This window comes from Alligator mississippiensis, chromosome 2 (assembly GCF_030867095.1).
Source record: "Alligator mississippiensis isolate rAllMis1 chromosome 2, rAllMis1, whole genome shotgun sequence".
In the NCBI taxonomy this organism is placed as follows: Eukaryota; Metazoa; Chordata; order Crocodylia; family Alligatoridae; genus Alligator; species Alligator mississippiensis.
The window spans coordinates 145186000-145205940 of record NC_081825.1 but is presented as its reverse complement, the minus strand read 5'-3'; the positions used below and the strand labels follow the sequence as shown (position 1 = coordinate 145205940).

The 19941-nt window shown below is 41.7% G+C and overlaps 1 protein-coding gene across 1 annotated transcript in view; it reads left to right on the top strand.

Annotated features, from left to right (window-relative positions):
- PRKG2 (protein kinase cGMP-dependent 2) overlaps positions 1-19564 on the top strand; it is a 71550-nt gene extending 51986 nt beyond the window's left edge. Inside the window, exons 12-19 of the mRNA XM_014604178.3 lie at positions 6510-6646; positions 6793-6882; positions 8559-8700; positions 9539-9702; positions 10357-10479; positions 11458-11520; positions 15203-15269; positions 16145-19564. Coding sequence (XP_014459664.1) covers positions 6510-6646; positions 6793-6882; positions 8559-8700; positions 9539-9702; positions 10357-10479; positions 11458-11520; positions 15203-15269; positions 16145-16240 — 882 coding nt within the window. The 3' untranslated portion in view covers positions 16241-19564. The remainder of the gene's footprint in view (positions 1-6509; positions 6647-6792; positions 6883-8558; positions 8701-9538; positions 9703-10356; positions 10480-11457; positions 11521-15202; positions 15270-16144) is intronic.
- Positions 19565-19941: the final 377 nt, after the last annotated feature.

Sequence of the window (19941 nt, the reverse complement as noted above, 5' to 3'; positions counted from 1 at the left end):
ATGTATTATATACAAAATATATATGTATCACGGAAAGGCAAAATAGATTGGTAAGCTGATGCATAGAATCATAGAACCAGAAGGGACCTGTAAGATCATCAAGTTCGGTCTCCTGCCATGGGTAGGAAGTTAATTGAGATCAGATAAGCACAACAAGGTGCCTGTCCAGTAGGCCTGTCTGAATAGGGAACTATTCGATTTGGATTCAGATTCGGCTGATTCAGATGCCAGCAATTCAATTCAGAGATTCAAATTGCTTTTCTGATTCAATTCAGCCGAATCAGCTTCAGAAGATTTGGAGTGAATTTGGAGAGATTCGGGGATTCAGCCATAGAGTATAATGGGGAATCAATGAAATATCTCTAACTTTGTTGTTTTTTGGCTGATTTGGATGAAACATGCAGGGATGGTATTCTCTGCTAAGGGTATGAAGCCTGCCAAGTTTCAAGGAGATAGGTGCAGGGGCTTCTGAGAAACTGTACCTCAAACTGCTGACAAGCAAAACTCATGACATAGGTGACACTGTGTGTGTGTTAAGGCACAGTGGGGGTGAAAACTGCAGGCCTGCTAGGCCCTGCTGCAGCCATGAAGCCTGCCAGCTATCAAGGAGATAGGTGCAGTTCTGGGGCCCTGCACCTCTGGCTGTTAACAGGCAAAACTCGTGACATGGGTGCTTGTGCGGCTGTGTCTGTCTTGGGGCATAGGGGAGGGAGGGGAAGCTACTGCAGGACTGGCTGCTAGGCCCTGCTGTGGCCACAAAGCCAGCCAGCTGTCAAGGAGATAGGTGCAGGGGAGTTCTGGGTCCCTGCACCTCTGGCAGAGAGAAGTCACAGTCACTGGCCAGCTAGAGATGTCAGTCCTTCCCTCCCTGCTCCTCCTCCCCGTCCCTCTTCTAAGTTTCTGTTTCCCCATAAAGACTGCCCTCCAAATAGCCAAATCTTTTATGAATCGATTTGGAGGCTACAAATTGATTCAGAAAGTTTTAAGCTTCTAGTGATTTGATTCGGATTTGGAGATTCGGCCTCCAAATCAGTCCGAATCTTCTCTGAATCAAATCACAAACTGAAGCTTCATGCAACCCTACTGTCCAGCCTCTTCTTGAACACCTTCAAAGATGGTGATTGTACCACCTCTGCTGGGAGTGTGTTCCAGATTCTGGTGACCCTTACAGAGAAGAAGTTCTTCCTTATATCTAGCCTGAATTTACCCTTTATAAGCTTATGTCCATTGGTCCTCGTCCTCCCTTGAAGTACCTTCCTGAAGAGTTGCTCACCTAAAACTTAATGTTGTCCCCTGATGTAGTTGTAGGTGGCTATCAAGTCACTACGCCTGTGCGAATAGGGAAGTATTCAATTAGGATTTGGATTCGGCCAATTCGGAGGACAGTGTTAAAGTTGGAGATTCAGATCACTGTCCTGAATTGATTTGGCACTGATTTGGAGAGATTTGGTGATTTGGATCAGCCAGGGAGAGGCAGGCACAGCTGGGCAGCTGTGGCTCCTCCAGCTCCTCCTGTAGCTCCTCTGTCTGTGCCTGCCTCTCCCTGGGTGGGGGGAGCTGTGGGAGAAGCCCTCATGGATGTCCTGCCTGGCCCCATGACCCACCAGGTCTCAACCTAGTCCTGGCATTTAAAAAAAAAAGCAAGCCCCACACTCATCTGCTGCAGGAGCGGCAATTGGGGCCTCTGGGCTCTTGTGGCAGAGCCCCCCTCCCCATGGAGTAGGGGGCAGTGAGGATCACCCCCTGGCTTGGCACCCACGCGGCAGCTGCCCTGTGGTGCGGGTGCAGTGTGGCTCGGCAGGGTGCCGCACACTGCCTGGGAGCTGGGGCCGCTGGGGCTGAGTGCTGCCAGGGTCTGGGTGATGCATAGAGCTGCCCCAGCTCCCAGACAGTGTGTGGTACACTGCCAAGCCATGCTGCACCCACGCAATGCGACAGCTACCACATGGGTGGCAGGTGCTGAGGGAGGAAGCAATCTCTGCTGTCTCCCACTGTCCCACGCTACATGGCGGAGTGGCTCAGCCATGAGCGCCGAGAGGCCTCTGATCACCACTGCCAGAGCCAATGACTGTGGAGCTTTAAAAAAGAAAAGAAAAGAAGAAAAGCCCTGCACTCACCAGCTCTGACAGTGGTAATTGGGGGCCTCTGGGGGCTCATGGCAGAGCCCCCCACATAGTGGGGGGCAGTGGGGGTTGCCCCCCCCACTTGGCACCTGCATGGCAGCTGCCCCATGGCGTGGGTGCAGTGAGGCATGACAGAGTGCTGCGCGCTACCTGGGAGCAGGGGCCACTGGGGCTGAATGCTGCCAGGTTCCAGTTGACTGCTGGAGCTGCCCCAGCTCTCAGAAAGCACCATGAGGCAACTACCGCGTGGGTGCCAAGAAGGCAGGGGCCATTCTTGCTGCCCTCCGCTGCCCCCCGCTGTCTGGGGGGCTCTGGCATGAGCCCTCAGAGGCCCCCCGATTGCTGCTGCCAGAGCTGGTGAGTGCGGGAGGCTGGGCCGGGCTGGGGATGGGGCCGGCCAGGGAAGCCATGGGGGCTTCTTCTGTGGCTCCCCCAGTTGTGCCTGCCTCTGCCCTGGTGGGGGGAGCCGTGAGGGTTATGCCCTGCTGCTCACTGCCCAGCTGGGGGCACAGGGGGGAATCATGATGCAGGTGCGGCAGCGCTGGGAGCAGGGTTTCTGCCCTGCTGCCACTTGCCCCCTTCTGCCTGGAGTGAGCTACGCCCACATCCCGCTCCCCCCCACCCCTGCTGGGCAAGTGGCAGCAGGGCAGAGCCTCCACACCCAGCGCTGCTGCACCTGCATCCCGTGCCTGCCCCCCACCCTTCTCCCTGAGTAGCATGCTTCCCACCCCAGCTGGGCAACTTGTCCCAGCCCCAATCATTCCCTTCCCTCTCCCACAACCCCAACAGACTTACCAGCTGGAGGCAGTTGTCAGCTGCCTGCTTAGTCTATGGCTGAATCTTCGAATCAGCCCAATCTTTTCCAAATCTTTTTCTGAATCGATTTGGATGCTTTGAATCAATTCAGAGCTGTTACTTGGTCTCCCAATTCTATTTGGATTCAGAGTTTCTGTCCCTGAATTGGGCCCAATCTCCTCCAAATCAAACCAGCTAAGTCACCTCTCTGCCTTCTCTTACTCAGACCCAGTTCCCAGAGTCTCTTCTTGTAGGGCCTCCTTCATACCCTTGATCATGTGGGTGGCCCTTCTTTATACTCCCTTGAGCTTATCCATGTCCTTCTTGAAGTGCGTTGCCCAGAACCGGACACGGTACTCCTGCTGAGGCCTCACCAGGGCCAAGTAGAGGGGGAGGAACGCTTCCCTGGATCTATTGGACACAATGGCTGATGCACTCCAGAGTTCTATTTGCTTTCCTGGTGACCTCATTGCACTACTGGCTCATAGTCCTCTTCCAGTCGATTGAACCCACAGGTCTCATTCAGATGCTGTGCCAGCTGGCGGACCACCACCCGTCATGTAGTTGTGGTGAGGGTTCTTCCTACCCAGAAGAAGGACTTTGTACTTATCTCTGTTAAACCTCATCCGTTTTACATTCCATTTTTTTACTAATATTGCTAATAAAATTGCTACTACAGATGCGTCTAATTCTGAGTGTATAAACCAGGGGCGAGCAATTATTTCGGGCAGGGGGCCGCTTACTGAGTTTCAGCAAGCCATCGAGGGCTGCATTACAGGCAGCCAGGGGCAGATATATATTAATTTTCTAAATTTTGTAGGGGCCCTGCAGGCTGGATAGAATGGCCTGGCAGGGCCACATCTGGCCTGCGGGCCACATTTTGCCCACCCCTGGTATAAACTATAATAGTACTGTTTGGCTTTGGGTTAAACATTGTTAGGCATAACGAAAACTACATGTTCCATAAAATGTAGCTTTCATGTTCCATAAAATGTCACAGGACTTTCTTGACACTGCTGATCCTTCTTCATTGGTTAATAAAAAGTACCTATCATAGACCAATTTAGTTTCCTTGGTTAGCTTTCCATTACTTTTGCATCACTACTTTATACCTTGTAGCTTAACTAGGCATGGATGAGTAGGGCACCAGCCATGGGCACCAATGTAAAAGGGTGCAAAAATGGCAGGTGCCACTGAATCAGGCCCAGCCATTGCCACTGCCCTGGCCATCTAATGTGTGGAAATTGGTTGTTATGCTTTGGTTTATGCCATTTTTTGAAGCATAATTGTAATCACAGGTTATTTATTTGTTCTACAGGGAGAAATTTAGCCTTGGTAGAGTAAGACTTTTGGAAAATAAGTAACACTGTAGCTAAAGAGGTTCAGTGTAAAGCTGTGAAACATGCATACTGCTAGCTTTTCCAAGCTATGTTTAATATGATTTGCATCCAGAAAGTAAATTTAGATTTAGATGTAGATTTGGAACATTGCTTAGATAAAATGACCATATGCCCTGTTTTTTATGTGGCACTAGAGGAGTCTTTATCAGAACATCAGCAGGGTCTTCCTTTTTCACTTTATCAGTTATTATCTTTTTGCTTTGTTTGCATTAACTACAAAATGTTTTCTCTGGACAGATTATGCCAAATACAATTTCCTCTATAGCAACAGTGCAGTGAAAAAAATAATTTACTTGAAGGAATAATGTGTGAAGCAAAGCAAAATGTTATTTGTACAGACATTATTAGAATATAGACTTGGGCAAAGGAATAATAAAGGATGCTATTTTTCTTTGGTTAGTCATGATGGATTTATTTAGAAAACTAAGAGCCAGATTGTATTCTACCTGTTAGGCACCTAAATTCACTTAGGTGCCTAAATGCAGTCGTAGTCTACAATGCTCGAGTTCCTCAAACAAAATTAACACAAAAGCTGAAAGGGGCTTCCTCTTCCCTGCTGCTTTTTGTGCCTTAGTCTTAAAGCTGATGGTTCATTACACATGAAGATATGTTAATATTTTTCAAGGACATAGACATCCAGTTTTGGATTGCATTGATTTTTGATTCCATAGGAGGTTGAATTGGACCTACATTACTAGAACAGATCCTCCATTCCAAAAAAAAAAAGAAAGAAAAGAAAAAGAGGCACATGCCCCTCTTGGATCAACAGCTGGCACCAGTAATACACACATGTAAAATGAAAAAAAAGTAAATTCACTTTTGAGTATTTTGTGAAAATAAAAGTGTTATATTTTGAAAATGTGGTCACCTTCTGCTCATGGAAGGAAGGGCTACTTTGCATTTGTTTGTTGTGTATCACAGGTAGAGAGGATTCTGTAGCACAGGAAACAGCTGTTAAATCTCTTTACCTTTGCCTCTAAGGAAACAATCCATGGTCTTGTGTCTGTTCGCATATGCTGCTTGAAGGATTGTCCTTTCAAATGTACATATCCATCAATCCCTGTGCCACTGAAATTTCCTAATGTGTCCATTTGCATCATGCTCTCTGAATTGAGGATCCTGGGTAGAAGAAGCCAAGAAAGTCCAGCTGGACTTAAAATAATCTCTAGAGACTGCATTTTCTTCATTGCTAGAATTGCTTGGTGTGCCCCACAGCAGCTACAACCAGTACAATCCAGCTCTGAGTTGTACTACCTTTTGAAACATCCAGCAATTTGTTTGCGGCCTTGTAATGGCCATTTTGGGACCTACTCAGTTGCATAAACAGCTGTGTTTTCAGGATGGGGAGAGCCTCATTAGAGTGCAGTCTTAAATTCCATTCCCTTGTGCCTCAGTAGCAGGCACCTGGAGAAAAAAGCCATGAGCAATCCTTCTACAAACTACTGAGGCTAACAGTAAATTAATGGAAGCTGGACAACTTTATTAAGCACGAGAAGCCATGGATTTTAAGCACAAATATGCTTAAATCCACAAATGAATTTTACGCACAAAGGTATTAAGCACAAAAACCTGATAATTAGGCCACTAGTTCTTATGCATGATTAATGTTTATTAAAATTATTCACAGGAAAAACATATTGTCCCATGTTGGTACTAAAGCCATTCTTACACTATCACCTGCATAAGAAAAATCCTAGACATACCCCCACCCTCAGCCTGAGAATTCCTGAAAAAATTGTTGTTATGAAAAAATCCTCTCTGCTAGTTCTAAGAAGACTAAAAAACATTCGGTCACACTGTCTTCCTTGTCTTATTATATCTTGCATATTGTTTCACTGCAATGGTAAATCATTCAAAGTGATTCTTTAAAAACAGCTACTGCTGTTTGTGTTTCTGTAGCAGTCTTAACTAAGAGTAGGCCCCCACTGTGCTAGAAATGCATAGTCCTTCCCAAACCGCTGACATTCTGTATACATAGGATGGATAAAAGGAGCATTTATCCTCATTTTACAAGTGAGAATTGACACACAGAAATTTTATTGTCTTGCCAAAGTCATATTGGGGAATTCTGCAGACAAACTGGAGGTGAAATCATCTCCTAAATTTTTGTCCAATACTTTAACTAGAAGATTATCCTCCTTACCCCTAATAAACAATTATGCTTTTTTCTTGTTGTCATTTTTGTTTGCAGGTCAAAGTAAAAAATGAAAATTTAGCTTTTGCCATGAAGTGCATAAAGAAGAAACATGTAGTGGATACCAAGCAACAAGAGCATATCTACTCTGAAAAGAAGATCCTAGAAGAGACATGTTGTCCATTCATTGTGAAGTAAGTAGTTATTAATGTTTTCAGAGAAGTCAGTGCAATGGATGGTTTTAAGAATTGAGTGCTATGCATGAGTTCTGAGAACAAGCCCCAGAAATCTCTCATTATATTTTGCTTTTCATATGCACTGCTGTTATTTTTCTTCATAGATTGTATCGCACATTCAAGGACAGTAAGTATGTTTACATGCTACTGGAGGCCTGCCTTGGAGGAGAACTGTGGAGTTTACTGAGGGACAGGTAAATACAGATTTTTAGTATGAAAAGCAGCAATTAGTCTGTGGATGTGTGTGGCCTTTAAAAATGTTTAGATTTATATGCAAAGACTTTTAGGGCTCGATTTTCTAAACAATGTGTGTTCAATGTACCCAATATACACAAGCAGTTTGGGGAGCTTTTGTACATTGTATGTTTAATCCAACTACACATGGATTGAGAGTGCTCATTTAGTCATGAGAGTTGTAGTCTGATTGTCTGATTTAGCGGCAGGAATTTTTTTTTAAAGGACACACATTGGTTACTAGCATGTGCAAAAGGCACACACCAAGAGCAGATATGACCCTGTGCTTGATGATTTTTGCTTGAATAGACCTGTACCATCTCCAGTAAAGCATTCAGATGGACATATTATAGGAACTTGATTTAAATAGAATAACCACTACAACAGCGTGCCATCTGTCTCTCCTGCCAAAATAGTGGTTCTTCTTTAACTTTCAAATGTGGCCTGATCTACACTGGCTAAGGAAACACCATTTGTATCCTAGACAAAGCTCTCTCCTTCTCTGGGTTTTTGTACTGGCACCATCCACCAATATAATATTAACTAAGGAATTGCTCATCAAGAATGTTTTTTCCATAAGCACAATCTAGAGGGAGAGAAGAGTAGGGAAACCACTACTCTTACTAAAAGTGTCTCATTATGATTAGCCTTTTGCATGCACACAATTGGGAGTGGTCAGGGGGATGGGGGGAACTTCCTGTTTAAGGGTTGATAACAGTTCTTGATCCCTCTGTAGATAAATGATTGGGAGGAGGACAAGGAGGAAGTATGAGCATGACTCCAGTTCCTTCAGCACCAGTGCTCAGAACAAAACTGGTATAATCTGAGCTACTCCACAGCAGAGATCACTTGCACAGGCACACTGTGTATTGGGGAAGTACATAGCGATTATGGCTTTTGAGTCACAATCTCTCCCAATCCTCCCCAGTATAATTTGACTGCGGAGTATTTATATACAGGAGATCAGCACTGAACTCATAGGGGACAGGAACAGCTAGGTGTTGCAGAAAATGGGGTTCATAATTTGGACAGGTGGTACTCTTGAGTCATTACTAATGCCTTTAAATGGTGTTAGATTCCTTTTGCTGTTGAAAGTGCCATCCTTGGAGAGGACACAAAACTGAGCATTTATCAAGAAAAATCTCTTTCCTCCTTTTGCAAGAACTATCTAGGTCAAATACCAGTTCTGGGTAATGAAGAGCCTCCTGTCTTTCTGCCACCTGGTGTTTCAAGTGATTGCAATTTTTTTTTTTTTCAAACTCTCATACTGTGGTGTAGCTTGGCCATATGCTTTTGAACAATGGCTGCATTTCATTATTGGGTGAAATGATCATTATATGCATAAAGCATGTCTGGAGCTATGGGATTGTTCATGATGAAAGGTGCTACGTCAGCGTAAAATATTAGAACAACCAGCCAACTGATGTACAACACATGCGATGATTCATAAATCTATGAAAATGCATTTGGCTGGATCTTCAGTCTCATGAATGACAAACTACTATCAAGGATCTCATTGCATGCTAATGCAAAAAAGCTATTAGTATTCTGGGCATTAGGCTGTTACCTATTTAATGGGGCAAGCACTTTTAAAACAGAATTCAGTCTGCAAGGAAAATGGTTATTTCTGTTTCAGAGGCAGTTTTGATGAATCCACTGCTAAGTTCTGTGTTGGGTGCGTGACAGAGGCTCTTGAATATTTGCATCATAAAGGAGTTATCTACAGAGACCTGAAGCCAGAAAATTTAATTTTGGATGGTGAAGGGTATATCAAATTGGTAATATGTTTTAAGTTGTCTTTCTATATAAAACAGAAGGCTGTACAGTATCCATTATCATACCCCCTACAAGGGATTTAGGCAGGTAGAATGTGAAATTGCTCCAGAGTGCTGAAATTAAGTTTATGTTCCTGCCCACTTAGGTAGGGAGCTATGGGTAAGAGCAAAGATGTCCTGACCTCATGAGACACATAGTAACTTGGCAGTTCTAGACTGTGGGGACCAGGAGTCTCAGAAGGTCCAAGCCCTAAGCAGTTTAGGTGTGCAGGAGTAGAAAGGGGAGAACCAACTTTCTCAGATAGCAAAGCAGGTATGGAATTGCTCCTGGTTCAGGTTAATAGCAGGAGTTGGGCCTATAGCTAGTGAAGTGGAAGATAGAAATGTGTGTGTGCTGGGGGAATCCTTGGTCCTCTTGATTGTGGTAGCAAACCAGAAAGGGGCATCAGAACACAAATCAAGTTTGGGGTATTTTTTAAGCCTGAAACATACCTCTTGAGGACAGTGGACTTCCTCATTCATCTAAGTGAGGTGTGAATGCTGAATGCCAGGGGAAGCAAACATGGAATATTTCCGCCCAAAAGGAGAATTGTTCAGAAAGTTGTAGATGAATGTAAACAGGGGTTATAATTTTATATTATTCAGTTACCAATACCATAATATTGCTAACACAGCTAAGAAACTGGTTGAAATTGCTACTTGATCCTTCATAGTAAGCAGGTGTAATTATCTCAACTGCAGCACTCCCTGAAGTTTAAATGCAGGAACTACTAAAACAATCAAGAGAACAGAGACTCTTTAGGCAAAACATCTCTGAAGTTCACAGTGTCTGTCCTATTAGGTTGATTTTGGATTTGCTAAGAAGATTGAAGCTGGGCAGAAAACCTGGACATTCTGTGGCACTCCTGAGTATGTAGCTCCTGAAGTCATTCTGAACAAAGGCCATGATTTTGGCGTGGACTTTTGGTCACTTGGAATTCTTGTGTATGAACTCCTTACTGGAAAGTAAGTGAATGCTTTTGCAATCATTTCTATCATTGTTTACTTTTATATCTATTTAAAAAAAACCCTATTAATATTAGGGAATGGTTTGCAAAATGCTACACCTTTTTTCCTTTTACCTGAATCTTATCTGCCCAAATTTCAGAAAAGCTGAATTTCAGATACCCTCAAACTAAGAGTCAGATGTTGATAAAAATATGGTTCCTTTACTCTCCTCAGTCAATGGGAGGGGTTCAGGGTGGCTGGTGTAGAATTTCCTCATTGAGCAGATGAATTGACTCTTGTGCTAGCCACTCCCATAAGTAAGGTAAGTGATAGGTTTAGAGGAGCTGTATTATATCAGGGAGTGGGTATGGTAGAACTCCATACATCTATGCAGTTTTGCTAGTGGCATAAAGTCCTACCACAGACCCTGTGCTTAAATTAAAACAACCCTGAAAGAGTTCAAAGTAGCAATAAAGATTGATCCCCATAACCAGGGACCACTATCTAGCAATCTGGTGTTCTCCAGCTCTGAGCAGATTGGCCCTGCATGTCTTAAATGGTCACTAATGCAACTTGTTAAGGAAAGAAAAATTTTATAGATATTCTTCTAGGTAAAAGATTTTCAGATTCGTTGAGTGTCTTTTAATCATATTGTTTTCTTTTTTCCTCTAGTCCACCATTTTCTGGAATTGATCAAATGATGACCTATAATTTGATTCTAAAAGGCATTGAAAGACTGGATTTTCCTAGAAAAGTAACAAGGAGATCTGAGGATTTGATTCGCCGACTTTGCAGGTATAGTGGGCAAATGATATCAAAGCCATGGTGGGGAGGTAAAATACTTAATCAGAATTCAAGCTCAGAACTGGAGTGGTAACTGTTATCACCTACAATTATTTGGGTTTTATACCATCACCTATTTTGATGGTATTTTTATGTGCGTCTGTGATCTAAAGATACTACAAATTCATTTTGAGGTTCCCTAGATTTCCTTAAATTAGAAACTCTTATGACATCCTAAGGTGTTTCCATATAACAGTGTTCAATAATTAAATATGTGATTTTTCTAAAGTGACTTAGTTCATTGAAAGCAACCTCAATGCCTGAAGCTATTCTTGAAAAAGGGATTTAAGTTAAAAACTTCCAAAACATCTAAGCATAAGTCAGCACACTGCTCTAGAACCAGATCCGAGAGATCCAGGATAAGTTATAAAAAAATTTCCCCTGATTAAGACCTCCTAGCTTCTGTGGAGTTGCTCTGCAGAGCTTAGCCTAGTCAATACCTGGAAGAGAGTGCACAGGGCACATTGTATATGTAGTGATTATGAGGAGGATCTGCACAGCAGCAAATGTTCTGGCTCTTGCCATCCCATCTCTGTTCTGTGTCTAATGAGCAGGGTCTATTCCAAATAATAAATAAATGATAGGAGTATACCTCCTGCATACTAACCCCCACTCCACTTTTCCTTCTCCACAGTGTAATACCACAGAAAGCTGCTGCATGCACAGAAGCTCAGGGCTGGATTTTTTTATATGAATAACACCTAGTTACTCAGTCCACAAGGCTATGTATCACATGCAAACACTTGTCTGCCTGTCCAAATGAAGGGTTATATATGCTAATAGCTTGGAATGCAAAATGTGTATGCACAATAAAGACTTTTTGCAATTTATTATTTTTTCTCTATAATATTTGTGAATTAAGTAGGATTTAAGCAATGCAAAAATCTTTATTAGAAAATATTTCAATATATGTATAAATCTTTCTTTAAGGCAAAACCCTACAGAAAGATTGGGAAATATGAAGAATGGAATAAACGATATTAAGAGACACAGGTAAATGAGAGATCTGGGAAGAGCAAGCTTAGAGAGAGAAGCATTTGAAGCCAGAGGTATTTGTAGGCCTTTTATTTTAGACCCAGATCGTGCAAACCCTTTATGGATGTGTGAAGATTTTTTATGACTTTGTTAGAAAATGTTTTGTAAGTTCATTCATTCATGATCACAAACAAAATATGTGGCTTACACTTATTCTTGGTTAACCACCTAGGGGAAGAATTTTCATTCTAATTTTAATTCTTAATGCTGAGGAATGATTTGATTATTTTCAAAATGGGAAGTATTTTTTTTTTTAATATAGTTTTTCTTTTCCTTTTTTAAAATAAAGCCTGTATCAAGTAAAGATTTAGCCTTGCAAAGCAGGAAGTCAGAGAGAACTCCGTGAAGTTTATTGTTTCTGAATTTTATCTGGAAGCACCTCAGATACTACTGTTATAGCCAGCAATATAAAATCCCAAAATAGAATAGTGTAACTTCTTATGGGATATGTTAGGAGACCTTGGTCTAGGGGTTTCATCCTGCTCTCAGGGATACCTGTGGTGGTATCAGAATCATCTGCTTTTCCAGACCTACCTGCTATTTGATCTGAAAACAAATTGTAAATATCATCTTAAGAATTATAGTTAAGAGAGTCAAAGCAACTCAGTGAGTTTAGGTGAAAATTCTACTTAACTTTGTGTCTAAACCACCAAACTGCATTTGAAAATCTCAACCAATATTCTTGGGTTGTTCTTAGGGTGTTTTATTGCTACCCAGTTTTTAATAACCATCAACTTGCTGGGTTGATAATGGTTATTGATTATTCATCTGCATGAATATAAATTGTTCAATAATGATACAATTGTTTTTGTTTCCCCGCATTGGTCTTCATATAGTACCACATATGGTTTTTAGTAGGTATTTCAGATTTTGCTCCTGAAGACAAATTTTCAAAATCTGCTTCTCATTAAATCTTCAAAACCTTTGAGGGAGGTATTTGGTAGCCATGTTGGTCTGAGAAAAAAAAGAAATGCAAAATTCTAGAACTCCTGGTTCAGAGATGATACATTTTATTACACCAACTAAGAAATCTCAAAAAAAAATTATCTTTTTCTGCAAGCTTTCGGGCGCACACACCCTTCCTCAGGCTCAGGGAAAATTAAAGATACAGTAAAAAGTCCCCATAGGTAGAAAAAAACCCTTTGAGGCATAGAGTCAGAATAGGTCCCCATTATGTGATTTTGGAATATTATGCATAGAAGTACCAGCCTTAATCTACCTAGCTCATGAGCCAGTGATCCTGAAGGTAAGGCAGTCTGAGGTGTAAAAATGTAGAACCTTGGGTATTTATTCAACCAGCTAGCCCAGCCTAATGCCCATGCTGTCACATTTTTATTTCTAGTGCTCAAGTTAGCTTGGGTGGGTCTAAGTGTTCTGGGATCCTACTGCTGCTTGCAGTGTAGAAGTACTTGCTAAAAGTTGAAATTTGAGCGTGGAGTAAAAAAGGTTTGTCGTATCCATGTGCATTTCAGAAAGATAACTTCTGGCACTCTTCCACTCAAACTCTGTATGAGCTGAGTGGGATTTTTTTTCATATAAATTATTCATTTAGTTATATGCCAGGAGGCTGTATCATAATCATCTCTCATGTCTACCTTTTTTTACAAGCTACCTTCTTTATTTTTGTCCCCACATTTATCTTTGCTGCCCATGAATGATTTTTATCACAGTTATATTGTACTATTAGAAAATAATTTACAACAGGAAATGTTGAAATTCTAAAAAGAGATTTTCTGCTAAAGCAAGTGAACCCCTTGTCACTTTAGACTATTGTGGCAATTTAGGGCCTGATCTGCTGGTCACTGAAATCGATTAATTTTCTTTTGACTTCAGCATGCAATGAGTTAAGTTCATTACTGTTTTCAAGATGTCTTTTTATTTATTTTGTATCTCTGTCCCACAGTTGGGGTTTGGCAGTTTAACAGCTCTGAGGTTTTTTCCTTCTTTTTTCAGTCTTAAGCTATTAGAAGTGGTAAAGTCCCTCTGTAATTTTCACAATTGTGGGTATGCTTTTGTGCATGTGCCCAACTATTTTATTTGCTGTTTAGGTGTACAATGTTGACATCTTATTTTAAGTAGGTGTGTCAGTCACAGTTAATGTGCATGATTAATGCGTTAATTGGTTCTTGCATTAATTTTTTTAATGTGTTAATTGTGCACGTGGCTTTGGAACCCACACCCAGGCTCCACTCCACCATCATCACTACCACCTGTGGGCTGCCCAACAGGGCAGCAGTGGTGGTGCAGAGGAGCCACAGGGCAGCCTGGACATGGGGTCCGGGCAGCTGCAGCAGGGGTTGGGGGGAGGTGGCATGCACAGACACATATGAGCAGCTGCAGCCTGCACATCGTGAGGAATGCACCCTGGCAGTGTGTTGAGCAGTGCCCAACAGGTAAGTCTGTGGAGGAAAGGAGCATGTGGGAGGGAAGGGACAGGGAGCAGATGGAGGCCCCCACAGTGAGGGAGGGAGTGGGACAGGGGTAGGGGCTGGGGTGAATGGTGCCCTGGGGCTCAGACGGGTCCTGGGACGTAGCTGCGGGCAGCTCAGCCAGAGGTGTGGGGGGCGCAGCTCCCTGCCATTGTGTATGGGGTGGAGGCAGGCTGCCCACTGTGGGCTGGGGCTCTGCAACCTCCTACTTTTGCCCTGGGAGCCACAGGACACTGTTGTGCGTCCTGCAACTGGGTGGGCAGAGGATGCATAGCATGGCTAGCGCGTAGCTCCTGGGGCAAAGGCAGCAGGGTGCAGCCCACAGTGGGCAACCTGCCTCCACCCTGCACACAAATCTGGGAGGCACGTGACAGGGTACGCAATGGTAGGGAGCCTCCTGTGGGGGGGTATGCAATGGTAGGGAGCTGTGCCCACTCCCACACACCTCTGGCTGAGTCCTGTCCCAGGACCTGCCCCAGCCCAAGGGCCCCATTCACCCCACCCCCTACCCCGTCCCACTCCCTCCCTCACCGTGGGGGCCTCAATCTGCTTCCCATTCCTTCCCTCCTCCATGCCCCTTCCCTCCTCAGACTTACCTGCTGGGCTCTGTGTGTGTGTGTGTGTGTGTGTGTGTGTGTGCGCGCGCGCGCGCGCGTCAACTCCTGACTCCCAAGGCACAGCCCCCCCAACCCTGCTGCTGCCTCTCACTCGTGACTCTCAGTACCTCGCCTCCTAACAAGGCGTACAGGACCACCCCCTCCCCAGGGTATAAACCCCCCCACACACACCCATGGCCCTCACACTTTCACAAATTCTCCCCGCACACACACATCCCACACCCACACCCCAACCATACAAACTACCTGCATAATTTTGCATAATTTTGAGTTTTTATTTCTGCGATTAAAATCACAATTAATTGCGTCTAATTTTTTCAATTGCCCAATTCATTGTGATCAAATGTTTAAATCATTTGACAGCCCTAATTTTAAGTGAATACAGTGATTTGGAAATTCCCTTCTTCCCTCGAATATAAAATACATATTGCTGAAAGTCTTTTTGCTTTTCTGCTCCTAGTAGTCATGCCACAAAGGCAGCTGTAATAATATGACCTCTTGCAGACTGGAATTTTAAAGAGAGTTTTCACAATTCTAAGCTGTTTATAATTTAACACCCCTAAAGTCTGCTGATATCGTCCCCTTTCTTATCAGGTGGCTGAATGGTTTCAACTGGGAGGGACTGAGAATGAGAAAGCTGATATCACCTTTAAAAAGAGAGGTATTAAACCTGTTCTATAATAACAACTATTTTACTTTTCTAGTGTTGTTCCACTTCAAAATTCTGTATGCACTATACAGTAATAACTAATACTAAATGCATCTTATTGCTTTTACCAGACATTAAACAAGTTAATTTAAAAACAAAAAAAGCAGAGCCAGTTACATAAAATTCTTATTTTAGTTACATATTTTGCATTAGGTTTTTTCCACTCTCGCAATAATTGTGTTGGGTGGAACAGAGGTGAAGACCACATTAGCTAGGACAGTAGGCATAAAATAGCTGGAGGCTGGGTGGCCGTGACAGTACAGGGTATAGAATCACAATTTTTTTATTCAGATTATACTGCAACACTATCTTGAACCAGTTTTCTGTTTTAACAATCTGTTGTTCTTTACCTTAAAATGACAGAATTTTGCTGATAAAGTATAGGCAGCTATTTCAATAACAACAACAATTTAGTAAGCAACAATGTTCAAATCTGTATTATACAGTTGGTGTGGCAACCAAAGTGCAGTGGTTTACTAGATACATACAAGATATATTTGGATCGGAATTGTATTCATTGTTGGCCTGGTGAGTCAGTTGACTTTAGGTCAAGTGTTATATTTGGGAATACTTTGGAGTACTGTCTTGAAAGGCAATATTAAGTTTTATGAGGTTTACCTTTTGTATGCGTTGTACTAAGTCATAGTTGGTGACTACTTTGAAAGAAGAATGATGTGGTTCTATTTAAAAAATCTTTGTCTTGGATCTTGCACTAATTTTTTACGTCTCTGTTGATAGCAATACAGTCACATGCACAATGTGACTGGGACTATTCTGAATCTCACTCCATTTAAAGCACCCTTTTGTTTTTGTTTTTGATGTCCTAGCTTGCTGGACCCACAGACTTCAGCTACTTTGACACCTATCCTCCTGAAGAAGGACACCCTCCAGATGAGCTTTCAGGCTGGGATAAAGATTTCTGAAAGATGCTACAAAGTTTGCTGATAATTTACTTGTAGAACACAGGATATCAGGACCATACACATAAATCATAATTCCTCCCTCTAGTTGGTTTAGTAAAATCAAGGCATACTAGCTTGGTGTAAAATATTCTGTTTCTTGAAAAACAAAAGAAGAGAGCGCAATGAGCAAAATGCATCCCTTCATGCTTGCAGTTTAGACCATGTTGTACGTCTACCTCTTATTAGAAGTGCATTAATTGATTCGACAACTTAAATGTTTCTTTTATGAAATGCCTCTGTGAGCAAGATCAGGCACTAAGGATTGGATGCAAGCATAGCAGTATTTCCAGTGACAGGACCATGTTTTGATTATGAGGATGAAAGCACGTCTTTAGTTTTGAGGAGACCAACGGTACCTAACTGTGGGAATTAAGCTTCTGAAATGTCACTTCTTACAACCCTCATGCATGCTTGATTTTTTTTTTTTTAGGCAGCGTTATGTAGAAAGAGAAGCACGTGGAAGAAATATTTTTTTCCTAAAAAATAATGTTTGATTTGACTTTGGACTAAGGCTAGAAGTGCCTCATTGTGGAAACAATCTGTCAGTATTAATCCAGTGTTGTACCAGCTTGACTGCATGAAATAGATTACAACAGGACAAATGAAAGTATAGATAAGAAATGAGGTATATAACTTGCAGAAATTGCCCTATAATGGTGTCTGTAGTACTCATTCTCCAAACTGCATTCAAGCTAAGGATTTTGTTTTAATTACTTGCTTTATATATAATGAAAAGTTAGATGGGGCTGTTCCAAGTCAGTAAGCTTTAGCCATAATGGAAGGGGTTTTTATAAATACAGTATACTCCATTGTTTTTCTAGAAGTTTGTTTGTTTTCTCGTTAGTATAGAGAATACAAAGTGACATCTGGCCCCATTCATATCAATGATAAAACTCATTGGCTGCAGTGGAGGCAGGATTTTACCTTTTTAGATCAACAAAGCATTCAGAAAGAATGAGACCCCAACCTCTGAGTAACATGATTTTTTTTAAGGAGGCACGTTCCTGTAGAAAGATTCTGAGCTATGTCAGAGAAATAAGATTAACCCCATATCTTTGTTTTCCTTGATTAAGGGAATTCTGTCTGTCAAAACATTTGAAAGTCTTCTTTGTATTTTCTCCTATCTAAAAATCCTTTTAAAAGTGTCTAGTAATCAAGGAATGTATAGCTTATATTGGAAAGAAGGCTCTACCTAGCTTTAAAGGAAGTTAATAACCATCCAGACACACTAACAAAAAAAAAATCAATCTCACTCTTCAAAGCCAGTTACTTTATGCTTGGTGATTTAAAATGTTCTAAACCAATAATTGCTTAATTATTGTATTTTTGCAAATTCCTGCATTCATCAAAACAAGGAAAAGAACAAGTTGAAATGCTGATTGAATGTCCTATGTTCATTGCTTAAACCGAAAGACTATCTCTAAAATACTTAAAAATGTGAGTTAACATTTTATCAGTGTTTAAAAGAATTAGTGGATTTATAACATGCAGTGTTTACCCTTAAACACTGAATTGGAGTTCATTGAGGAACATTAGAAAATTGACCAATTTTGACTACATCTGTAGCTAGTACAAATGTAATATTTTCAACCACATGTTGAGGGAATTTCATTTAAATTTTAGGGTCTTTTATACTATTTTTCTTCAAAATATTACAGCTGAAAAAAACAGAAGCCTCTAAAGCAGAGGTTCTCAAACTGTGGTTTGCAGACCACCACTGGTCCATGAGCTCCATTCAGATGGTCCACAGAGGCTGTGGAACAATCGAGAATATCTTGTAAGGGTACTTGTAAGGTAAGACTACTGATATTAAAATCTGATTTGTGTGCTTTGATTTGTAGAACAACAAAAAGTTTAAATGGTCTGCTGAGACCCTGAGCAATTTTCAAATGGTCCGTGGGGAAAAAAAAAGTGAGAATCACTGCTCTTTTAGGTTGTTAGGTAGAACATCCCATAGAACTGTCCCTATTATGTATGCTACATTTGGCATGAGATGTGACACTTCTGGAGATAAATAGCTATTTCCTATTGTTACATTGCGTTGGTTGGTTAAAGATGTCAGAGAGCTCTACTAGGAACTGATGCATCTCCCATTCATAAACAGAGGCAGACTTTAAAGCCATTCAGAGCCTGAAGTTGGCGCAGACTACATTAACTCATAGACTGGATGGAGTGCCTCACTGAAAGCACTTGAGTACTCTGGGATGTGAGTACTCTAGGATCTGCTCTGGTTGCACTTCAGCTGCCAGGTAGAGTTTAAGGGCTGATCACCTATGCAACCTTAATAGTCCTGAGAGTGCCACTCTTAACAGGCTTTCTCCCTGTAACATAAAGCTCCAGTGGGAGTCAGCAAAGGAGCTTGATCCTATGTTCATTAAAGTCAATGCCAAATTTTACATTAGCTTCACTGGTAGGGCTGGGAGCAAAACTTACTTGCTGAATGCTCGTGAACTTGCTTTTCACCTTGGTCTGGAATAGTCTGCATGGGAGACATCGTATAAGAGCCATTGATTTGACATGTTCCCAGGGGAAAGTTGAATACAGGCTACTTCTGTACAGGAAGACAGACAGAGGCTAGGCCGATCTATTATATAGCTGAGTTAATTCATTATTTTTTGTGGCACAGTGGTGACCATTTAGTTTGTAAGTCTAATTGTTTTGTTCAAATATCTTGTTATTACCACAATCTAAACTGAGTTGATAGAAGACTTCCAATCGACTGGTACAACTGTTGATTCAAGCGCTTGGAAAAAGACAATGTACATCTTGAATGCTTAATTTATCCACCTAGTTGCAAAAGTATTTTAGAAACTGTACTGCCAACAAAGGCCAGTGCAAGACAGTGATGCCCAGGCACAACCAAAGAGAGCATAGCAGAGCCCTGAGGGTGTGAATTTCAGATGCGTGCATTAGCAACTAGTACCATTTAGCAATACCAAAGAGCATGTTTTATTTGCAAGATTTAGATGAGCACTAAACATGTCTGGTTTTTTTACTATAATCAAAATGATCCTGTTGGGAGTTTTGTAAAGTGTTTTTGAATGTATTTTTTCATTTTATTTATATGTAATTTTTAAAAATATATACATATATTTTTAAATGAAGAAAAATGCAGTATGATAGATTTTCTTGCACATATTAATGTAGATCTGCCAAACTGTAAACTGTCTGTTATTTTTAGAGCAATTGTATAGCTTGTTTAACCCTTTTTTGAGTATGCACAAATAAAGCTGACTTAGCCTGGTGTGCATCTTATGTTTATGTGGTTTCTAGGGCTGTCCGAAACAGCACCATTTCATTTCGACTTCCATTTTCCCATTTTGAAGGGACAGTGTTTCATTTTGAAGTTTTGTTTTGAAGCACTGTTCCATTTCATTTCGTTTTGTCGAACCTATTTCACTGTTTCGATGCGTTTTGATGTTTCGCCCATAGGCTATAATGGGGAATCATGAAACTGCCTATACCTTTGTCATTTCTTGCCTGATTCAAATAAAAACAGCAAAGAGGGTAGCCCCTGCGGAGGCCACAAAGCCTGTCATGTTTCAAGGAGATAGGTGCAGGGGTTTCTGGGAAACTGCACCTCAAGCTGCTGACAAACAAAACTCATGATACGCGACTTTGTGTGTGTGTTAAGGTGCGCCCTCACTAGTGCTGGGGCCTCT